Raw genomic sequence first — 22,972 nt, forward strand, 5'->3', positions numbered from 1 at the left:
TGAGAGTCCACCTGCTGATGCAGGGGACACGGGTTCGTGCCCCGGTCTGGGGAGATTCCACATGCCACAGAGTGGCTAGGCCCGTGAGCCATGGCCGCTGAGCCTGCGCGTCCAGAGTCTGTGCTCCGCAAAAGGAGAGGCCATAACAGTGAGAGGCCCGCGTACCGCAAAAACAAAACAAAACAAAACTAATACATTTCTAAAAAGGTATATAAAATATAAAATGTCTCAATTATTGACAAAATACCAGAAATTTATTCCTCTATTATCTAAAAATTTCTTATTGAAAAGGTACAGAAACGGTAAAAGTACAAGCTCACTATCTACCAGGCCATGAAAGCTCTACCTACCTTACCATCCATAAAATATGACACAGAATGACAAAAATCAAATAGAAATAACACTGTACCGAGAGGAAAGAAAAGAACATACCCCTCAATCCCAATGATCAGAAGTTTTGAGTCTACAGCAGCAAGAAGAAAACTAAGAATATGAGCAAATTTCTTCTTGTCTAAGAATTAATAAATTTTAGGTTTTTAAGACAAAGCACTGAAATGCTAATTGTTTTTTAAAGCATCGTATACCATTTACTCACTCACTCAACAAATATTTGATGCTTATATGCACTCAAGGACAGGCTCTCTAGAGTTATATAGTGGTAAAGCAGCCATCCTGGCCAGCATGAATTTTAGAGCCTTCTGACACCCTAGCATCATTGTTAAGAAATTTAAATGATCCTTCTCCTCCTCTACCTAGAAGGGTCATTCCTTTCAGATACGCAACTGTGGGTGGGAAGCACATGAGGAAAGACGAAAACAACAATTCAGGCAGCCAAAATATCCAACCAAACCCTGGCAATCAATGGGATGACAAATGTCACCCTTAATTCTTATCTAAAGTTGCCTTTTAACTCCTTAACATTCTAAATTCAGATAATCTGAAACTAACCCACACGCTTACCTTGTCTGTGCACTGTCATCTTTTTCCATAAGTGTGGGATGAGGCCTGAATACTAATTCAATTTCACTAGCACCATCCATTACTGGATCAATTGCCACTGTTGCATTGTTATTATCAAGCTCAAGCCCAGAATCATCAGATGTTTTGGTCCGTTTGTTACTAGGTCCTGCTTCCTGATTGCTATGTGTGGATGCATTACTACAGTGAGAACTGTCTCCATTGTCTTCTGCTCCACTACCATTTTCAATCTGTTGTTTCTTGCCTCGCTGTAATCTAGTTAAGGAAAACAAAACAAAAAACATGAGATCTTCATTTAGGCCTTTTCAATGCATCAATTTTGAAGTATGTTTACTGAATTTACTACATTCTAAGTTCCCTGGTGGTCTAATGGTTAGGATTCCGGGCTTTTACTGTCATGGCCTGGGTTCAATCCCTGGTCGGGGAACTGAGATCCCGCAAGCCACGCAGCGTAGCCAAAAAAAAAAAAAAAAAATCTAAAAACATCTTGATAACTGAATTTGCTCCAAGTTGAATAATGTCATTTATTTCCCACATGTCCCTGAAAGGTCTAGGGAATGTCACTTATACACAGGCAAACATCTGAATAAATTAAACAAATGTTTATATTCCCTTAAAACTTTTCTTTATTGATTATAGGAATTATTGGCAAATATTTACATTTTGATGATTTCCTTTATTATGAGATTTTAAATCTAAAGAAAGGCATAATTCAGTTATGAAAAATTTACAGTTCTGAGGGAAGATATTTATGCCTTTTTAATTAGAATTTCTTAGGGAAACAGGATTTAAGAGTAATGGTAAGCACTACCTGCCCGCTGCTGACCTCACCCAAAGTCTGCTAATGCAATGCAAAATTATTCCAATGCAGAAGATGCGATGGTATCTAAATATGGAGCATAAACACAGAAGCAGCTCTCTAACAAGCTCAAATACTAAAAACCAGTAACTGGGCAAGGTACTTTGTGTATACATCTTATTTACCCATCAAAACAACTATCAAGGCAGTTAACGTTATTATCATTTTATAATTGAGAAAAACCAATGAAACGGAGGTCCAAGGTCCATGGTTATAAGCTAGTAAGCACCAGAACCAGAGGAAGAACTCGATACATTCTTTCTACCATATGTATTGCCTCTCCAGCTGTATATACAAGAAAAAGGAGGGAATATGTGATGAAAAAGAAATATGAAAGAACGACATGCACTTCTAAGAATAGTGTCATTACTACATTTTTATTGCCAGAACAAGGAAATAATAGCCCACTGCTTGGGAAAGATGCTCAAGAACTTTTTTTTTAAATTGAACTATAGTTGATTTACAATTCTGTGTTAGTTCTGGGTGTAAAGTAAATTATATACACACATACATACGTACATATGTATATAAAATTCTTTTTCAGATTCTTTCCATTGTAGGTTATTACAAGATATTGAATATAGTTTCTTGTGCTATATACAGTAAATCCTTGTTGTTTATCTAGTTCATAAATAGTGATGCGTATCTGTTAAACCCATACTCCTCTACTTTATCCCTCCCCCTCCCCTTTTCCCCTTTGGTAAATATAAGTTTGTTTTCCATGTCCATGAGTCTGTTTTGTAAATAAGTTCATGTGTATTATTTTTTTGATTCCACATATAAGTGATATCATATATTTGTCTTTCTCTGACTTACTTCACTCAGTATGATAATCTCCACTTTTGCTATGAATGACAGTATTTCATTTTTTATGGCTAATATTTGAGAGAGAGAGAGAGAGAGAGAGAGAGAGAGAGAGAGAGAGAGAGAGAGTGTGTGTGTACGTACCACACCTTCTTTATCCATTCATCTGTTATGGACACTTGAGTTGCTTCCATGTCTTGACTAATATAAACAGTGCTATAATTAACACTGGGATGCATGTATCTTTTCGAATTAGTTTTCACCTTTTCTGGATATATGCCCCGGAGTGGGACTGCCGGATCATATAGTAACTCTATTTTTAGTTTTTTAAGGAACCTCCATACTGTTCTCCACAGTGCTGCACCAATTTACATTTCCACCAACAGTGTCGGAGGGCTGGCTCCCTTTTCTCTTCTGTCCATTTTTTGATTGGGTTGTTTGATTTTTGATACTTAGTTGTATGAGGTGTTTACATATTTTTGAAATTAAGCCCTTGTCAGTCTCATCATTTGCAACTATTTTCTCCCAGTCTGTACACTGTCTTTTTGTTTTGTTTATAATTTCCTTTGCTGTGCAAAAGCTTATAAGTTTGATTAGGTCTCATTTGTTTACTTTTGCTTTTATTTATTTTGCCTTGGGAGACTGATCTAAAAAAATACTGCTGCAATTTACATCAGAGAATGTTTTGCCTATACTCTCTTCTAGGAGTTTTATCGTGTCACGTCTTATATTTAAGTCTTTAAGACATTTTTAGTTTATTTTTGTGTATGGTATGAAGCCATGTTCTAACTTCATGGATTTACATGTGGCTGTCCAGCTTTCCCAACACCACTTGCTAAAGAAACTCTTTTCTCCATTGTATATTCTTGCCTTCTTCGTCAAAGATTAGTTGACCACAGGTTGTGTGGGTTTATTTCTGGGCTCTTTATTCTGTTCCACTGATCTGTATGTCTGTTTTTGCACCAGTACCATGCTGTTTTCATAACTGTAGCTTTGTAGTCTTGTCGGAAGTCTGGGAGGGTTATGCCTCCAGCTTTGTTCTTTTTCCTCAGGACTGCTTTGGCAATTCTAGGTCTTTTGTGGTTTCATATAAATTTTAGGATTATTTATTCTAGTTCTGTGAAAAATGCCATGGGTAATTTGACAGGGATAGCATTAAATGTGTAGACTGCTTTGAGTAGTATGCCCATTTTAACAATATTAATTCTTCCAATTCAAGAACATGGGATGTCTTTCCATTTCTTTGAATCATCTTCTATTTCCTTTATCAATTTTATAGTTCTCAGCATACAGGTCTTTTACTTCCTTGGTTAAATTTATTCCTAGGGTTTTTTTTTTTGAAGCAATTTTAAACAGGATTGTTCTGTTTTGTTACTTTCTCTTTCTGATATTTCGTTGTTAGTGTAAAGAAATGTAACAGATTTCTGTACATTAATCTTGTATCCTGCTACTCTGCTGAATTCATTTATTAGTTCTAATAGTTTCTGTGTGGAGTCTTTACAGTTTTCTATAGAGTATTATGTCATTTGCATATAATGACAATTTTACCTCTTCCCCTCCTATTTGGATACCCTCCCTCCCTTTCTTTTTTGTTTTGACTGCTGTGGCTAGGACTTCCAATACCATGTTGAATAGAAGTGGTGCGAGTGAGCATCCTTGCTTAGGAAAGATGCTCAAGAACTTTCCCCCCCCCCCAAAAATAAAATACTGTTTATGAAATCTATACAGCATTTCAAAATTAAGAGGGGGTGACTAATATGTTAATTGACAAAACTATGATTCAAAAATATATGAACACTGGGACTTCCCTGGTGGCACACTGGTTAAGAATCTGCCTGACAATGCAGGGGACACAGGTTCAATCCCTAGTCCTAGAAGATCCCACATGCTGCAAAGCAACTAAGCCCATGTGCCACAACTACTGAGCCTGCGCTCTAGAGCCCGCAAACCACAACTACTGAGCCTGCACACCACAACTACTGAAGCCTGCACGCCTAGAGCCCCTGCTCCGCAACAATAGAAGCCACCGCAACAAGAGAAGCCACCACAATGAGAAGCACGCACACTGCAATGAAGAGTAGCCCCCGCTCACCGCAACTAGAGAAAGCCTGTGTGCAGCAACAAACACCCAACGCAGCCAAAAATAAATAAATTTATAAAAAAAAAAAGTGAACACATACAATGGATTAGTCTTAAAAAGGAAGGCAATTCTGCAGGTGCTACAACATGGATGAACTTTGAAGACATTAAGCCAATCACAGAAAGACAAATACTGTATGATTCCACATATATGAGGTATTTAAAGTAATCAAAATCACAGAAACACAAAGTAGAATGGTGGTTACCAGGAGCTGAGGAGAGGAGGAAGAAATGAGGAACGGTCGCTTAATGGGTACAGAGTTTGTTTTATAAGATGAAAAGAGTTCTGGAAATTGATTGTACAACTGTGTGAATGCACTTACAATACTGCACTGTATATTTAAAAATGCTGAATATGGTAAATTTTATGTTTTTTATCATAATTTTCTACTGTGATACAGAAAGACCAAAATAATGAAACAAACAAAAAACTCAACAGGGTTACTTGTCTAATGTATTTATTTTTACCTCACACTTCTTTCCAAAGAACAGAGCTAGATTAATGTAATTTCAGGCAGCATTCATAAAATAATGTTCAGATAATGGAGGCAGATCAATAGCCTATCATATCCTGCATTTATCAAATCATATCCATAAAACTACATACTGTTCTAGAGGTAGCATTTCAAGAATTATACACCAACAAACTTGAATGTCATATGAGGAATAAAAGAAATTAGGAATGTAAATATTTAGCCTTTAGAGGAGCATGTAAGAATGTATATTTATATGAAATTATTTGAGGACTAGTAGATAGAAGCAGAATCTGAAATAAATATAGAACCCAACATAAGTATTTTGACAAAGACATATCAAGACCGCTACACGCAAAAGACTAATTTTAATTCAATATAAGGGAAGAACTTTAGAAAATATATATTCATACAAAACTATTTACTTTAAGCCAACCGTAGTTCTATGTACTGGTGTTATAAGAATCAGTAATACTCACACAGTCTCTACCCTCTTAGGGCTTATATTATTCTAGTACAGCAAATAACACACACATGTTCAGAGAATGATAAGTGCTATGAAGAAAAATGAGGCAGAGAGGGTAAGAAAGTATGGAGTCCTGTGGTGGAAGACGGGAACTTAGCAGACACCTGAAGAATGAGTGTGTGTGCCATGTGGACTATCTAGAAGAAGAGGGTTCCTGAAAGAGAGAACAGGAAGTATAAAGGCCCTGAGGCAGAAACAAGCTTGCTAAGTCTCAAAAACAGCCAAGAAGCTTTAATAAAGTTATTAACAAATGAAAGAAGCTTCTATCACATACTCCCACCACTAGAAATGTTCAAGCAAAATCAAAGGTCTATCTATAAAGGATTTTATGAAGGGGATTCTTTCTCCTGGTAAAAGACTAAAAGTTTACTCTTCAGAACCACTTCTGGAACTTTTAAAATACGAATGCCTGTACCCCAATCAAAGATTTTGATTTACTTAGTCTGGAGTGATGCCTTTGAGGCCCTAGGATTTAAAAGCTTTCCAAGTGATTCTGATATTCAGCCAAGGTGAAAGCCACTAGATTGGGATGTGGCTTTATTGGTGGCTGACTTTATTGCAATGTGGCTTTGGAAGATGCTGACTCTCCCTGAGGCCTAAACATATCAGGAGATGTCAGAGCAGAAAAGAGAATAGGGGTGAGGAAAGTGCTCAGATTATATAGGGTCTTGGAAGCTATCATTAAAGTCTTTTAACCTGAATGTGAATAGAAGCTATTAGAGGTTTCAAAGCAAAAGAGAACTATGACCTGACTTCCAATTTATCACTCTGGCTGCTGTGCTGAGCACAGACAATGTGGAGGTAAGCATGGAAAGTTGAAAGACCAATTAGGAGGCTATTTCAACACTTTCAAATGAAAGATGGTGGTTGCCTAGACCAATTTGGATATATTATGGAAAAAGCTAAAAATATATTTATTCACAAACTGGAATACGGACTGGGAAATAAGAGAGAGGTGAAAGGTAACTCCAAAGTTTTTGGCTAAAGCAAGTAGGATGATGGAGTTGCCATCAACTAAAATGAGCAAGAATGAAGAGAAGTAGGGGATAAGAATTACAAGTTCAGTACTGAACATGTTAAGTTTGAAATAAGGAACAGCTAACGACATACAAAGGCAACCAGGAGAATATCGTCTCTTGAAAGCCAGCGGAAGGAAACCAGTCAAACAGAAAAGAGAAATTAACTGTATAAAATGCTGCTAAGTAAGATGAGATCTGAGAATCAGCAATTGGGTTTTGCAATGTGGAGGTCAATGGTAACTTCAACAAGGGTGATATGAGGCATTGGGATAAAGCCTGACTGGGGGAGTTCAAAATGGGACAGTAGAAGTATTGGATATAGTAAGCACAGACAACTCTTTTAAAGAGAAGAAATACAATGGTAAGTGGAGGGAGAAGTGGGTATAAGAGGGTATTTGTCTTGTCTTGTTTTTTTTAAGACTCTAGTACTTTAAATGGAATACCGTATTAGGCCTAGAGACATATTTTATACCTTCAAGAAAAGGTAACCACACAGAACTACTATTTGTTACTGCATTTTATCTATCTCAAAATGGAGGGTGTTAATTCAGTATTTAATAGAGTGGAAAAATGGCCGCCCTGCCTGGCCTTCTCTCCCATATACCTGTTCATGGCCTGTATCTTCAGTCCTTCCTCAATGCTGTGACTGAGTGCTTGCTGATTATTGTGCTTGTTGATCCTGGCTAATACTCTTTCTTGATGAGCTTCATACTCATCACGACTTGGATAAATTTTGCTGATGAGTGCATCAAAGTTTGGGTCTGGTCTTAGTGATCTTTTGGAAACTAGCTTTTTCCGACAGGTAGGGCATTCTTTATTGCTAAATAAAAAGAGAGAAAAGAAAATGTAAATAATGCCAGGATCTTTGGGCTAAAGACAAAAATAGCCAGCTTCCAGATAATTATCATCTTTATTCCAATAGCTTTACTAAGTCGCAGAAATTTAAACTGATTAACCTGACTTTCCTTGAATATCTGACTAGTGACTAAGCAAGATTTTTGAAACATGAGACTCTCCATACTACTTGCCAATAGAGAAAAAACTAAATACTTCCCCATGATAAATTATATATAACCATTTTAGAAATAAAAATCTATTCCTTCCTAAATTTCCCGTTTCTGATATCCATGCTATACATGGAAAAACTATCCACTAATATATATTAATTTATATGTTATGAATTATTTTATTAAAATATTCATCAGGACATTATACTTAAGAAGTGAGAAAATCATGGTTTCATGCTTTGTAATTTCCTCAAAACAAAAACTCATCCTAAAAAGCTTCTAAAACTATATAAAATCAACTGTTTCGAAACAAAGATTCTCCAATAATTAAAACCTAGACTTTAGATAAATTTCCAATTTGCAAATGAACACTTATAGAAAATGTATTTCTCAAAACCCACAGAGCACTAGAACACTGTCCTTGTATAATTTAAGTACCTAGCATAATTCATTTTAACATACCCACTTCTGAGGGCTGTGATAATGCAGTCTGCACAAAAACGATGTAAACATTCTTTTGTAGTCATGGTGTTCTTCAACATATCCAAACAAATTGGGCACATTAATTCACTGTGTAGACTTCGAGGTGAAACCACAATTTCCAAGCCATCCGTTATTGCCTCCTGTAAAAAGCATCACTTTAAAATTAAATGCTACCTAATTAAAAAAAAATTATGGACAAGTTCAAACGTAAGAATATAGAAAATGACAAAAATGAACATCTATATACCCATCACCCAGTCACTGTCACTGTCAACTCACAACCAATCTTGTTTTAGCTATAATCTCCTCCAACTCCCCTCAGCCCCAGCACCAAAGCATTATATAAATGCCCTTATTTTAATGCTAAAGATAACATATTATATATTTAAAAGATAACTAATGTTAAATCACCCTGGTATAGCAATAAAAAAAGCATTGAATATGGAATCAGATGGCTTAGGTTCTATTAGTTCTACAACTAGCTTTGTGACACTAAATAATTAGTTTTAACATTGTCTTCTTACCTGCAAAATGAGGAAGTTAAGCTAAATGAACCCTAAAACTTCTTCCATCTGCAAAACTGCACCATTTTGATAATAAGCTATACATTTCACGCCATCCATTAAAAGATTTTAAAATTCAAATACAAGTATTCCCTATTTATACACAGCTTAACAGGATTTAATTTTAAAATCACCTTTTGAACCTTAAAAAGTCTTGATCCACAGAGAAGTTTCATACAAAGTGGTCAGGTTCTCAAGCTAACCTACAAACTGATTTAAACCATAGCACCTCCGAAGTATAAAAAGTATTAGTATTTCTAATTGTCATGTCTAAAAATGTTTTCAGTGCGAAAATGCATTTGGAGTTCCAATGTAGAATTCAGGACAAACCTCCCAAATGCACAGATTAGTGACTCCTACTTTCTTTGCCACTACCACTACTCGCCCTTCCCACAAGGTGGCACTGAGAACAAAGATTATGTAGCTCTAAAGGCACCAATACAGGCTCCTATGGATTGAGGAAAAAGGTCTAGTATGTGGCCACTGAAAAGGAAGATGCAGGTAGAATAAGGGGCTTCCATATGTTACACTTCCTGTCTCCACTGGCTCTCCGTCGTACTTGTGTTTTCTCTATAGGGTCAAAGATTGATGACCCCACAAGGAAAGCCATCGAAACTATAGATATTGTCCATTATCAAGTATCCATTATGTTTCAACCTCTCTATATAAAGCACTTTCTGTATTTTACTTATTTTAATATACACACAAACTTTTGATTTAGGAATTATAACCTCGATTTTATAAATCACACAGAGAGTATGATGATGACTTAGCTAGTAATCAAGTCTGGTCCCCTCTTCCTCTTTAGAATTTGCCTAGCAAAATCTGAACCCTGGATAAACCATCCATCCATATTTTCCATGCCTATACCTGTGCATCTGCATAGCACTGCAGGGGAAAAAAAGGGAGGAATCACACAACCAGACTGATATCACTAAAAACTCATTTTTCTTTTCACTGCACTATTTTACAACTTTTCTTCTATCTGCAGACCTACCACCTAAATGTTCAATAGATTAATTACCTTACCTCAAATTTCATTTAAAGAACTCTCTCGTTTTCTCTCTACCAAATCTTTATAAAGCATCTTCCTCTTTCTTCTTACAAAGAGAAAGTATACCTCTTCCTATCACATGTCCATTCCTTCCTACCTTCTCAAGTATATCCCTCTTTGGATTTCTATTTGATCTCAGACTTCAGCAATCTCTCCCTCTTCACTAAATCAGCCTAGATTAATATAGGGTTGCTGCATAGTGAAATGTGAATGATGAGCTTAGAGCTAGCTGTGTGTAGAGGAGGGTGGGGTGAGAGTGGTTCCATCCCTCATCTTATTAACAAAACAAAATTTAAATAACTTCCTGATTCTATGTTGCCCTCAAGTTTTCACTCCATTTCTCTGTTTCTCTGCACAGCCAAACTTCTCTGAAACATTACCTATTCATTTTCACCTCCCCCTCCCCTTTAACACAGCAAAACCTACTCAAGTGAATCTACTCTGGTCAAGGTCACCAAGTATATACAGCCAACTCTAGTGCTCACTTTTGTAATCTTCACCTTATTCATCCTCTCAGTAGTACTGAACACAGTAACTGCATCCTCCTTGAAACACTTTGTCCTATGTTTTGATCCCCTCACTTCATCTTCCATTTTTCCTTACTTTTCTTTGGCCGTTCCTTCTCAGTCTCCTTTGCTGGCTCCTTTTCCATTACTTAATTTCTAAATCTTGAAGCTCCTCTGGATGAAGTTCTGGGCCTTCTGCTCATCTCTCTCTAGGTGATCTGGCATTCTCATGCTTAAAATGTACTGACAAGTCCTAAAACTTTATATTTAGTCCAGACCCCTAGGTAGCATCTCTACTTGTCTTACAGGCATTTCAAACTGAAAATGACTTCAGTTTTAAGCATGTTTATCTCCTTCAAACCTGTTCCTCTCCCAGCCTTCCCCATCTTCACCTTCTCAAAATAGTCTTCCCTGGTTCTCCCGCAATTATTTATTACAGCATTAAGAACCTTCCCTTTACATAACTTCTCATATGTGTAATTTACTTGTTTGATGTCCATAAACTCCCTGGGCTGGTGCCACATCTGTTTTATTCACCACTTTACCTACTGCCTAGCTTAGGACCTGGTACAGAATATGCACTCAAATTATTTGTTCATGAAATGAAGTGTCAACCAAACATACATAAATTAGAACTGTATATAAATTTATTATTACTGTTATGTTCTTTCAAGTTTTCACTTTCTAAAACTATATCCCAGTTTATATGCCTATTTCCCCTAAGTTATCTTAATCTATATTACCTGAGGTGTTCGTTGTAATTCATATAAACTGAGTTCCCATGTTTTGCTTAATGGTTGAGTTCCGTTTGTCTGCACAGCCTGAGACATTGCTAGGAATAAAGAAGAGAGAAAACCAATTTTAGTATCTGAAAGGGAAGTAAATCTCAAAACTAATTTTTAGACATTGTAAATCCTGAGAGTAAAACCAACAGAAATTACACACTGGCTCCTCAAGAACAAAGAAGAAAAGCTCAAGAATCTTTCCATTTATAAATACAAGCTACTTGAGAGCAAGAAGTTATCACTGATCTCTGAATGCCTAACAGCTCGCACACAGAGAATGCTTAATTATTACTGATGTATAGGAAACTCTCTTCACCCAAAATAAGAAGTATCTTTCTGAAACTGGCAGTCATGGAACTTAGAACTGTCAGGAAAATCTCAGACTCTTCAGCATGGCCATCTAGTCCAACTTTTGCCAAAGATACAAAATCTACTTTAAAGCACTTTAAGCCACAGGTCATTCTGCCTCTACTTTCACAGCTCCACTCATGAAAAATCCCCTTTCTAATAAGTCAGCTTATCTCCTCCTAATGATGAGCCCAAAACTGCTTCCTATTCACCTTACAGCTGTCCTCTGGAGGCAAACTGACTAAGCCGAATAATTTTTCTACACAACAGTCTTTCAAATATTTGGACACTGTTATCATATTCCACCTGATTTTTCTTTACTTCTGGCTAAATGTCCTAGTTCCTCCTACTGCTCACCATGTGACACAATTTCAAGGTCTCCTCACCACTCTGACTTTCCTCTTGTTATGAATGAACAACGTACAGCCAACTTCTCTGCCTGTCTTTGAATAGGGGGATGAGATCTAGTATACATGTGAGGAAGATGGTCTTAGACAACTAACTCCTCTAGGGCAAAGGAAGAGGCTCCAATCATTCAAGTATTCAGTAAACATCTATTATTGGCCAAGCAGAATTGCTCTAGGTCCTTGCCTCAGAATTCAAAGCCCATAAACAAAGAAATGTGTGTAAACAGCTAAACTACAAACTGACAAGATCGAGTCTAAGCAACCATATGGAAAAAATGATATGGAATTACAGAGAAGGATCAGGAAATTTAAGGAGTCAGGGAAGGCTTAAATGGAGATTAAACAGCCTTAAAAAAAATACTACACTGGGATGGGAGTACAAAAGAAACAGGGTTCCAGGCAAAGTCGAGCAACATGTATGTAGGTATGAGTCTGGAAGCCACTCGAAGTTTTAAACAAGAGATGACATGATCAAATAGTTTCAAAGAAATTCAAGCAGTATGTAGAAGACAGAATAGAAAGCAACTAGCAGTAAAAAGAACAATGAGGAGGCTGTTAAAAAACCTCAGTGATATTAACTATCTAAACCAAAGCAGCAAAGCACAGACAGAGAGAATCAGACAGATCACTACGTGATACATACAACACTGGTCTAAGAGGGAAGGGTCAAATAAGATTTTACGAAAGCAACCATCCTTTACTGAGATAGAACACAGAAGGAAGGTGTGGGTTAGAAGAGAAGTGGAGCTGCTACACACACTGAGTTCCAGTTATTTAATGGAGCACTGAGGGAGGTAGAGTCGTCCAGTAGATAGTGAGAAAGAAAAATATCACACTTGCCTAAAGACACAACTTGCACAATCACAGTATGGCATATATTCTACACTGGCACATAAACAATGAAGGACATGATCTATTTGTATCCAGGATGCTGAATTTCCCACTTTTAGCAGCTATCATTTAAAAATACCTGCTCTTAGACTTCCCTGGTGGCACAGTGGTTAAGAATCTGCCTGCCAATGCAGGGGACACGGGTTCGGGCCCTGGTCCGGGAAGATCATACATGCTGCCGAGCAACTAAGCCCGTGCGCCACAACTACTGAGCCTGCGCTCTAGAGCCCGGGAGCCACAACTGCTGAGCCCATGCGCCACAACCACTGAAGCCCACGCGCGTAGAGCCCGTGTTCCACAACAAGAGAAGCCACCGCAATGAGAAGCCCGTGCACCGCAACAGAGACCCAACGCAGCCAAAAATAATTAATTTAAAAAAAACCCCTGCTTTCAAGAACCCACCCAATGAGCAATTAACTTACTTTGCTTTTATAAGTAAAAGCACTTCACTGAAATTTAACCTAAATTCTAGCCCCCTCTAAAATTCAATATACATTGTCTCTTCAAAACAGCTACATTTCCACATGAAGTTTCTCCCTTGTGCAAGCAAAAATTTGAAATATGTTCAAATTTTTCAAATTTGAGTGAGTCATGGCTTTTGTTTATAATTTTGAGGCTGTCCACTGAGTCTACCTTGAAGACTCACTCATTTTGCTTATCAGAACCAGTGGACTCCCAAACAAGCAAACATTCCTTGAATCTTCTGTGCTTGAAATACAATTATCTTTCAGCTCCATCATGATTCCTGATCAGTGTCCCAACAGTAGCCTGAAATCTGAGCAATTTTTCACAGAGCTCTGGTCACTAATCTAGCTGAGTTTGTTACCCTATGATTAGTAGCCTGTGGTTCTTTGAGTATCTCCCTGAGTGCGGGAATCACAAATTGAAAGAATTTTGTGACAGAAAACTTCTCCTTCATGAAATACTGTCTTTTCTCTATCATTCAATCTTCAGAGGATCAAATGCTGGCACAGACTCTACTAATTCCTATCTAGTCAAACTGATGGATACAAGAGACCCAACAGACCAGTATCTGCTCTCTGGAGCAAAAAACTTTGCCATAAGCCTCTCTAAAAAGCCTTCATGAAGAGATTAACTAAAAGAGACGTCACTTTGTTTAATGTAGGAGGACTTTCTCCTTCATTTCTGTACTCTGGGGTTAAAGGTTAACATTTCTGTACTCTAGGGGCTAAATCATGGTCGCTAGCCACCATTCATTCATTCATTCATTCATTCATTTATGGCTGCATTGGGTCTTCGTTACTGTGTGCGGGCTTTCTCTAGTTGTGACAAGTAGGGGCTACTCTTCATTGCAGTGCACAGGCTTCTCACTGCGGTGGCTTCTCTTGTCGCGGAGCACGGGCTCTAGGCATGCGGGCTTCAGTAGTTGTGGCACGTGGATTCAGCAGTTGTGGCTCACGGGCTCTAGAGTGCAGGCCCAGTAGCTGTGGCACACAGGCTTCATTGCTCCACAGCATGTGGGATCTTCCCAGACGAGGGCTCGAATCCATGTCCCCTGCATTGACAGGCGGATTCTTAACCACTGCTCCACCAGGGAAGCCCCCCTAGCCACCATTTTATAAGCATCACTTGACCTTATTGTATGTAGTTTGTGTATTGATGTGGGTTTCTCTACATCTACGATACAAACTTCTCCTGACAGAACTCCTGCCCCTATATACACTCTTATTATAATCCTAGTTATTCTGCTTACCAGGCTAGATGGCACAATTTCTCCAAGGATGTTTATAATTACCTTAGCTATTATTGGTAATTTTGGACATGTCAAAGATAATACAACTAAAAGAAGCTCTAGAAAAGAAAGGGAAAAAAGTACCAAATACACAATGGGCAGTCTTTTTGACTGGTATGCTGAGGCCTCAAAATTAAACCCAAACTTCAAAGTAGCATCATCCCTTTAAAGTTCTCTAGCAAAGACCAAAGAAAATAAGCATTCAAACTGCCCTCCTTATGCATCCAACATTATCATGTTTTAGCATCACCACCTTTACCTATATTCCCTCTGTTCCCCTCTACTGCCACCCCTAGAATCCTAAGTGAAATATCCTTTCCTCAAGGTCTTCCCCCAAGAAAACAACCAATGACCCATACCCACTTAAGACTGCTACAATGGTAGGTAAACCAATGGAAACTAAGTTAAGGTACAGTTTAGGGCTAACAGTCACAATAAAAGACTTTCCAAAACCAAAAGGCAGACAGACTAATGGCTGCTACTGAATTTCATTCTATTAAGAAACTGTCCAGGAATCCCAGGCTTATATTAATGATTCCATTTACTTGTAGCCCCTCAGATGGATAAAAATAGTTGAAAAGTGGCTGGAAAAAAGAAAAATAAAAAAACCTTGCAAAACGTTCAACAGGGACTAGAGAAAGCAAGAAAACCAGGGTGATAAATAAAGCCTTTTCTGGTGCCCTTCCTTTAAAACTTAGACTAAAATTCTAGGCTGCAAACAAGGAATGGACCGATAAATAGGAGACATAAGAAACTGGCTTCAAGGCGTTCAACCTGTATTGTGGGATAGACCCAAGAGGCAATGTAAAAAGAACCTGCCCCCTCTTTTTCTTAATAGGCTAAAATCTAAAATACAGGATTTAAAAAAAAAGTGGAACAGAAAATTGCAAATTTGGATGATTTCCAACACAGAGCTGAAAGAAAATGTTAGAAGACCTTTAGAAAACTGACAAACTACAAACTAAAACAAACATATGATCCTTCAGATAAAAAAAAAAAAAAAATCAAAGATCCTTCAGCCTCTAAGTTTTAACGACCTATTCATAAAGACACTGGCAGATACAGCAATCAGAAAAATATCTGGAAGAGGCACTGCTCCATATTAGCAAATAAAGCGTGGTGTGTGTGTGTGCGTGCACGCACGTGTGTGTGTGTGTGTAAAGAACAATGGCCCCAAATCTACCGATGATGCTGCTCTGAAGTTGACTCTAGAATTCACTGAATTCAAAGTGAACTACCTTTAAATACAGCTCCCCTGTAGATACATGTACCACTATTTCCACCATAAATCCTACAATAGCATAATGAATTTATCGGAGAACTAAAACTACTAAGATAGGAGGAATTTCTAAGAATTCTAAATCCTAACCCATGTCTCAACACTGTTACCCTGGGGTCAACTATAAACAGAACACTCCTTTCATCTGTCTCTAGAAAGCTTCCCCAGCAAATTAATAGGAACTGTAAAATGAAATATTCTCCTAAATATATATATTTTTAAAGTCTTCTTTCTAGAGATGCCAGTTCTCCTGAACACAGCCAAATTATATCCGATTTGGATATTTGTATTCCTGTGGCAACTAAGATTCAGGAAGTAATTCACAAGTTAGTTGTAGTTCCAGAACTTCCTGGTATCATCATTCGGAAAACTAGGATCTACACGAGTTTTAAAAATTTTCCAGTCTTTCTGTTTGAATCTGTATTACAATCAATCATATGTTCCCTGGTAGTTAGAGTCTTAAATGCTACTGCATGGATGCCATCTTATCAGATAATACAGCAGGTAATCCTAGACCAAAAAAAAAGGATAGAGTCTTGCTGATCACCAAAACTGCTATCTCAATTTTTAAGAATATGTCAGCAGTGTAAATCTGAACAATAGTGACCTCTACTGTGACCTGGCCAAGGAGGGTCAAAAGGTGATCTGAGAATGAAAAATTCCGTCTTTTGCCTCAAGACACAATCCACATATACAGAGGAAGCTGTAAATTCTACTCTGGCCTAAAACACATTATCTACATGTATTTAGGAAGCTCAAGTTTCTACTTTTGGCAGTTACTGAACAGATAAGCTCTCTAGAATTAGTTCCTCTTTGCTTTAGGTCAATATATTTTTTCATTTAAATTTAACCTAAATTCTACCCTTCCCCCAAATCATATATAACCTTTCCTCTTCTTTGGTTTAGTGAGAAGCTGCATTTCTGTCTGCAGCTCACTCTTGCCCAAGCCAAGAATGTAAAAGACATTTAGCTTCTGTTTTTCGGATGGGAATAAATTGTGATTTTGATGACTGGTATTTGGGAGTCATCTATGCATACAGACAGAGCAACGAAAAAGGAAAGTTGAATAAGAATGGATGGCCTAGGTAATAATTATAATCTGAAAGGATGGAGAGTAGAGTTGAAGCCAGCAAAGAAGGGAAATTAGGTGTCAGACAAAGTAATCTTAGGGATTCTTTCCAGCAACAGGAATGTGCTTTCCAGTTGACTACTGCCTGAAGATCCCTGCAGCACAACGGAAGATCTAGGTCTACCTGTGGCCCAATACCCACCTAAATTATACTTCTGAATAAAAGATACCCCCAACAAAACAGAAATGTTTCTTGCACGAAGTAGGCACTCAAATTTGTGGAGAGAATGTTAGCATTATAGTTTGGACAAGATAACTTTAGTAGCACTGACAGAAACAGAAAATAGATCTTGAGGAAAGATCTAGTCACAGCTAAATTTTGAAAGCTCACGGCTTCAATAACCAAAGGGGAAACAGCAATAGGATATTCAGAATGCTCTTTTAAGGACCACAAATACCTGGCACTCATGCTGACTTTCCACATCTTCGCATATGGTAGATCACAAAGTCCTTTTGTGAAGGCTCAATGTGGTTTCAAAAGCTTTTTCAATACAACACCCTCAAGAAGTGACTACCATAAAGCAAAGAGCAGAGCAGGCAAAAGAGACGAAAACTCCTATGCATTCTACACAAAAAGATTTAGTAAGCGTACCTTTTTTTAAACAAGAAAAAGGTTAGACTTTTATTTCCAGTTCTGCATGTAAGTTACCATTCAGTCCTAACAAGTAAAAAAGCTGAACAGACTGAAAAATCAACTACTCTTCTGGGATCCATAAGCAAGAGGAGGACACAAGGCAAATCACTGCCCCAAAATTGAAGAGACAGAATACAGGGAATCTCAACATATCTGAGCAGACTGAGGCACTGAAACCGCAGTAGGAAGCAGTGTCAGACAGGAAACTCTTGAACTATAACTGAAAAATGGTTGGAGGAAGCTCAGTGTGGACAAGTCTGAGAGTTAAAAACTCCAGGAGGACCCAGTCACAGGGAGGCCCCCACAATACTGTGAAATTTACCTCCAGCAGCCCAACCAGATTCCCACACTAATTATCAGAGAAAACTCCCCTCATGCTTCCAGCAGATTCGGAAGGGGAAAAGGAACCATTTCTAAATATGCCAGAGCATTCTAGTTCTTCGTAACAAGTCCTGCCCTCAGGGAAAATTAGTTAACCAGAACCTAACCTGCTGGGATATTACCAGAACCTAAGTGACCTGGAGAAGGGAAATACCCAACTCCAGTCCATTCTAGTCTTCCTGTCCCACCTAAAAGGGGTTAGAAAAAAACTAAGAACCACTAGTGAAGTTCACAGCCCAGAGACATAGGCTCTGAGACCAATTACAGGACTACAGAACCCTTGCCCTCCCCCTACACCTCACCACCACATTACTAAAGGCCTTTTTGCAGCAGTTCCTTTTACCCAGTACATCATGTCCGGCTCTAGAAAAAATTACTAGGCATACCAAAAGACAAAAACACAATTTGAGAGACAAAGCAAGCATCAGAACCAGATATGGCAGGGACACTGGAATTATCAGACCAGAAATTTAAAATAACTATGAATAATATGCTAAGGGCTCTAAAGGATAAAGACCACAGAAGAACAGATGGCCAATGTATGCAGAGATGGAAATCCTAAGAAAGAACTAAAAAGAAATGAGAGCTCAAAAACTCTGTAACAGCCATAAAGAATGCCTTTGATGGTCTTATTAGTAGCCTGCCTACCGCTAAAGAAAGTATCACTGAGTCAGAGGATGTACCAGTAGAACCCTCAAAAACTGAAAAGCAAAAAGAACAAAGACTGACAAAAACAGAACAAAATATCCAAGGACTGTGGAATATCTACAAAAGATGTAACATACATGTAATGGGGATACTAGGAAGAGAAGAGAGAAAGGAACAGAAGAAATATTTGAAACAATAATGACTGAGAATTAATTTCCCCAAATTAATGTCAGATAATCAAACCACAAATCCGGGAAGCTCCAAGAATACCCTGCAGAATAAATGTCAAAAAAACAACACCTCAGCATATCATTTTCAAATTACAGATATTCAAAGACAATGAAAAGATCCTGAAGAAGCCAGAGGAAAAGGTTATACTTACTTGAGGAGAAAAAAAGGGATGCAAAGTACAAAGTATTTTCTGTACTTGGAACTTACCTGTATGCATTAGAGCTGCTTACATGTCTATCCCACTGACTTAAATAATTTGACACATCTTAATATTTTCTCCTACACCTAGAAATGAGCCTGCTTTTCAATAAAAGTTAAATAAATGAGGGAAGACATTTAGAAAGGAAAAAAAAATGAACCTTAAATAATACATAAATGGAAAGAATTTCCTAATGCTGATCTTTTATGATTTAACTAGGAATCTTCAAAGCGGGGTATGCATGTGTACTCCTGAGCTACACAAAAGGCTATAAGTCTTGGATACTTTGAAAGGAATTTAATTTCCAGATTATCAATTTTCCTGAAGTATTTTTACCAAAATTGATCTGCCCTGACAAAAGGCCTATGTATCTGGGTAGGTCCCTCTCCCTACCCCAATCCTTCCATAAGATTACATATCATTTACTCACTCATTCAAATACTGATTATCCATTGCACCCCATGCACTGTACAAGGTGCTAAGAATGATAGCAGTAAACACAAGTATGTACACAATAAAGTAAAAATTCTTAAGTTCTAAATAAGAGATACAAAAAAGGGCATTGGTTTAGATAATGAAGAAGAGAAAAGGAGCTATTAAAAACAGAGGATCAAGGAAGGACTTCAAAGGAACAGACATGTCGGAAAGGCAGAAAGGTCAGTGTGACAGGTAAGTAAATGGGAAAACACACAAGAAGAGGTTTTACAGAACTAAAGAAGGGGCCATGATGGTGATCTTCCCAAGAATCAAATGGGGTTAAGCTGAGGGGCAAAAGCCACACTGGAATGGGTTAAAAAGGAAAGCAAAATTGACACTATATGTTCTTTATAAATTAATAAAGTGAAAATACAACCTTATCAAAATGTATGGGATGTGTAATGAGAAAAATGTCCTTCAGAAATACTTATAACCTTCAATTTTTAAGTAATAAAACCATGGAGAGTGGAAAAAAATACGAACCAAGCATTAGAAATTAGAATATGAACCTAATTAAGTAAAAGGGAAAAATGATCATTATAAAAGCATAAATCAAACAGAAACAACTGCTTTAAAAAAAAAAAAAAATGGAGGGCTTCCCTGGTGGCGCAGTGGTTGAGAGTCCGCCTGCCGATGAAGGGGACACAGGTTCGTGCCCCGGTCCGGGAAGATCCCACATGCCGCAGAGCGGCTGGGGCCGTGAGCCATGGCCGCTCAGCCTGCACGTCCGGAGCCTGTGCTCCGCAACGGGAGAGGCCACAACAGTGAGAGGCCCACGTACCGCAAAAAAAAAAAAAAAAAAAAAAAAAAAAGGACTTGTTCGTGAAAGCAAAATTTAGTAACCTGATACAGCTAATCCAATAGCTAAATTTCTGACATAATCAAAAGGGGAAAAAACGTTAGAAAATGCACATACATAGATATAAAACATATTTTTAAATTAGATTATTAGGGAATGCTATATTCATCTTTACACACTTAAGAAATTCAACTATTCCTAATTAAAAGTCTTAGAAAGTTAGAAATAAATGGAAATATCCTTAACTTGATGAAAATACACCAGAAGCCCCGAAGTTAAAACTTTTGAAGATTCCTATTAAAAAGTCAGGAGCAAAACACGACTGCCCTACAACATTCTGCTGGAAGTCCTAAATTATGCCACCACAAAAAAAAAAAAAAGAGAGAGAGATACACACACACACACAGTGGAAGAAGAAATGACAAAATTATCAGCTGCAGATAATATCGCTACCTGGAACATCCAGTAGCATCAAATGAAAAACTACTAGACCTAAAAAAAAAAAAAAAAAAAAGGCAGTAACATGTTTGGCTTGAGGAGAGAAAACCAGGCCAAAAAGCCACAGGTTTCCTATAAACCAGGAATAACCACTTAGAAATGTACTTTTTAATAGCTCCCATTCACAACCATTCACAATGGCAACAAAAACTATGAAATATTTAGGAGTAAATTTCAAAAAATATTGACCAGACAAAACTCTACAACTTAACTCAAGGCCATTAAAGAAGACCTAAATTGGATAAACATATAAATCCAATGTAAGGCAATCCCAATCAAAATATCAACAGATAAAGTGATTCTAAGGTTCACTTAGAAGATGCACAAGAACACCCAGGATATTTTAAAAGAGAAAAATAATCAGTGAGGCTTACCTTACATCTAACAATAAAGCCTAATAAAAAGCAACACTATGGTCCGAAGAAAAGATGAATGAATTAATGCACAAAGATGAATGAAATAATGCACAAAACAGAGGGTTCAAAAGCATGTGAATTTATGTAATTTAGGATACTTTAAATCAGAGGGATAACAAAAAGTTTTAAGTTTTTTGAATTAAATCAGATGTACCTACACAGATAAATTAAAAAATTCTAGAAGGATTAAACATTTTTTAAAAACTATATGAAAGAGCTAGAAGATGGTAGAATGTCTTCATATGATTGGGATTAGGAAGGCAGCCTAAGCAAGATGCAATACCCAGAAGGCTTTAAAAATAGTTCACATTTCACCTCATAAAAGTTTTAAACTTATATACAAAAAACAACAAAAGATATAAGCACATTTAAAAATAAACAATTGACACGGAGAAAATATTTGCAACATACATAATAAACAAAGCCCAAAATCCATAATACACAACAAATCTTCCCCCAGGTCAATTTAAAAGACAACTCAATATAGGCAAAATGATAAATGGGTAATTAACAGAGGAATACAAGTGGCCAACAGAACTACACTGTGCTTAACTTCACTACAAATCACTAAATTGCAAATCAAGACAATGTTATCTACATATGCTCTATTTTTTGTCTGCAATACTGACAAAAATTAAGATGACTGATAATACTGGGTGTTAAAAGGGTGTGCAGAAACAGGAATTCTCAAATCACTGGAAGTGTACAGTGGCATGGTTTTGGGGACAGAGCAATTTGGTATTTAAGGCATAACTGCGGTTTTTGGCATTAAGAATGTACTCTTTGAAATGGAAACTGGTTGAATCAAGCTATACACGACTGTTACAGAAATCCCTATGGAAATGCATTCCCTACTTTTCACTTTATTACCTTTCATCAACATACAATTAACTTACTGGTTGATGTCATTTTATCCACATTCTTTATAAGTCTAATAGTAGACACATCAGCTTTTAGAACTTTAGTACAATATGTATTTTAACACACGAAGGTAACCGTAAACTACAAAATAATCCCATTCATTTATCCTTCAAAAAATTTAATAAAATTAACTTGTGAATCAAAAGTCAGTATCTGAAAAATAGATGCCAATGAAAGAATACACCAAAAGAACTGTCTGCTCTTTGGCCAAATCAAAAAATAAGACTCACTGTACGGTACTGGTTGAACCATCACCACTCAGAGCAGCCTATATCTGTCAAAATTTTTAATGCACCGAAGTTTTGACCTCATAATGGTTCTCTTAGGAAATCTACCTGACAAAAATTCTCATACAGGTATGCAATAAATATATATACATGAAGAGTCATCACAGCATTGTAATAGCAAAAAATCATGTACATATATATTTGTTTATCAATGGGAATATGGCCAATTAGAATATATCCATAGTACAAAATATTATGTAGCTATACACACTGACGTGGAATTCAACATATGTATACCTCATACATTAAGTTAAAAACAAAAGCAAGTTGTAGAGCAAAATGTATAATGTGATCGACCTCTTTTAAGCAATTAAAAAGGAAATCCAAATCCAAATTCCGTGTTTTAGCCACATTTGCCATCTTTATCAATCTTGGCAAACGCATTCTAATTTTAGAAACTTTTCAGTAGCCCATCCTTCTACCTGGAACAGAATGCTCTCTTCTTCCACTATATTCCCACAGCTAGCTCCTTCATGCA

General features: G+C 37.2%; 1 protein-coding gene across 6 annotated transcripts in view; it reads right to left on the reverse strand.

Moving 5' to 3' along the window:
- RNF2 (ring finger protein 2) overlaps window positions 1-22,972 on the reverse strand; it is a 106,783-nt gene that overhangs the window by 53,876 nt on the left and 29,935 nt on the right. For 5 of the 6 annotated variants that reach the window (XM_073803513.1, XM_073803507.1, XM_073803520.1 and 2 more), the window contains exons 2-5: window positions 11,155-11,243; window positions 8,268-8,428; window positions 7,403-7,618; window positions 961-1,233 (exon numbers count right to left, since the gene is read on the reverse strand). In XM_073803513.1, coding sequence (XP_073659614.1) covers window positions 961-1,233; window positions 7,403-7,618; window positions 8,268-8,428; window positions 11,155-11,241 — 737 coding nt within the window. In that variant the 5' untranslated portion in view covers window positions 11,242-11,243. Of the gene's footprint in view, window positions 1-960; window positions 1,234-7,402; window positions 7,619-8,267; window positions 8,429-11,154; window positions 11,244-22,972 lie in introns of those variants that run through there. The other variant, XM_073803526.1, reaches the window with a different exon arrangement.

The sequence above is a fragment of the Tursiops truncatus genome, chromosome 1 (genome assembly GCF_011762595.2).
Source record: "Tursiops truncatus isolate mTurTru1 chromosome 1, mTurTru1.mat.Y, whole genome shotgun sequence".
NCBI classification, from domain to species: domain Eukaryota; kingdom Metazoa; phylum Chordata; class Mammalia; order Artiodactyla; family Delphinidae; genus Tursiops; species Tursiops truncatus.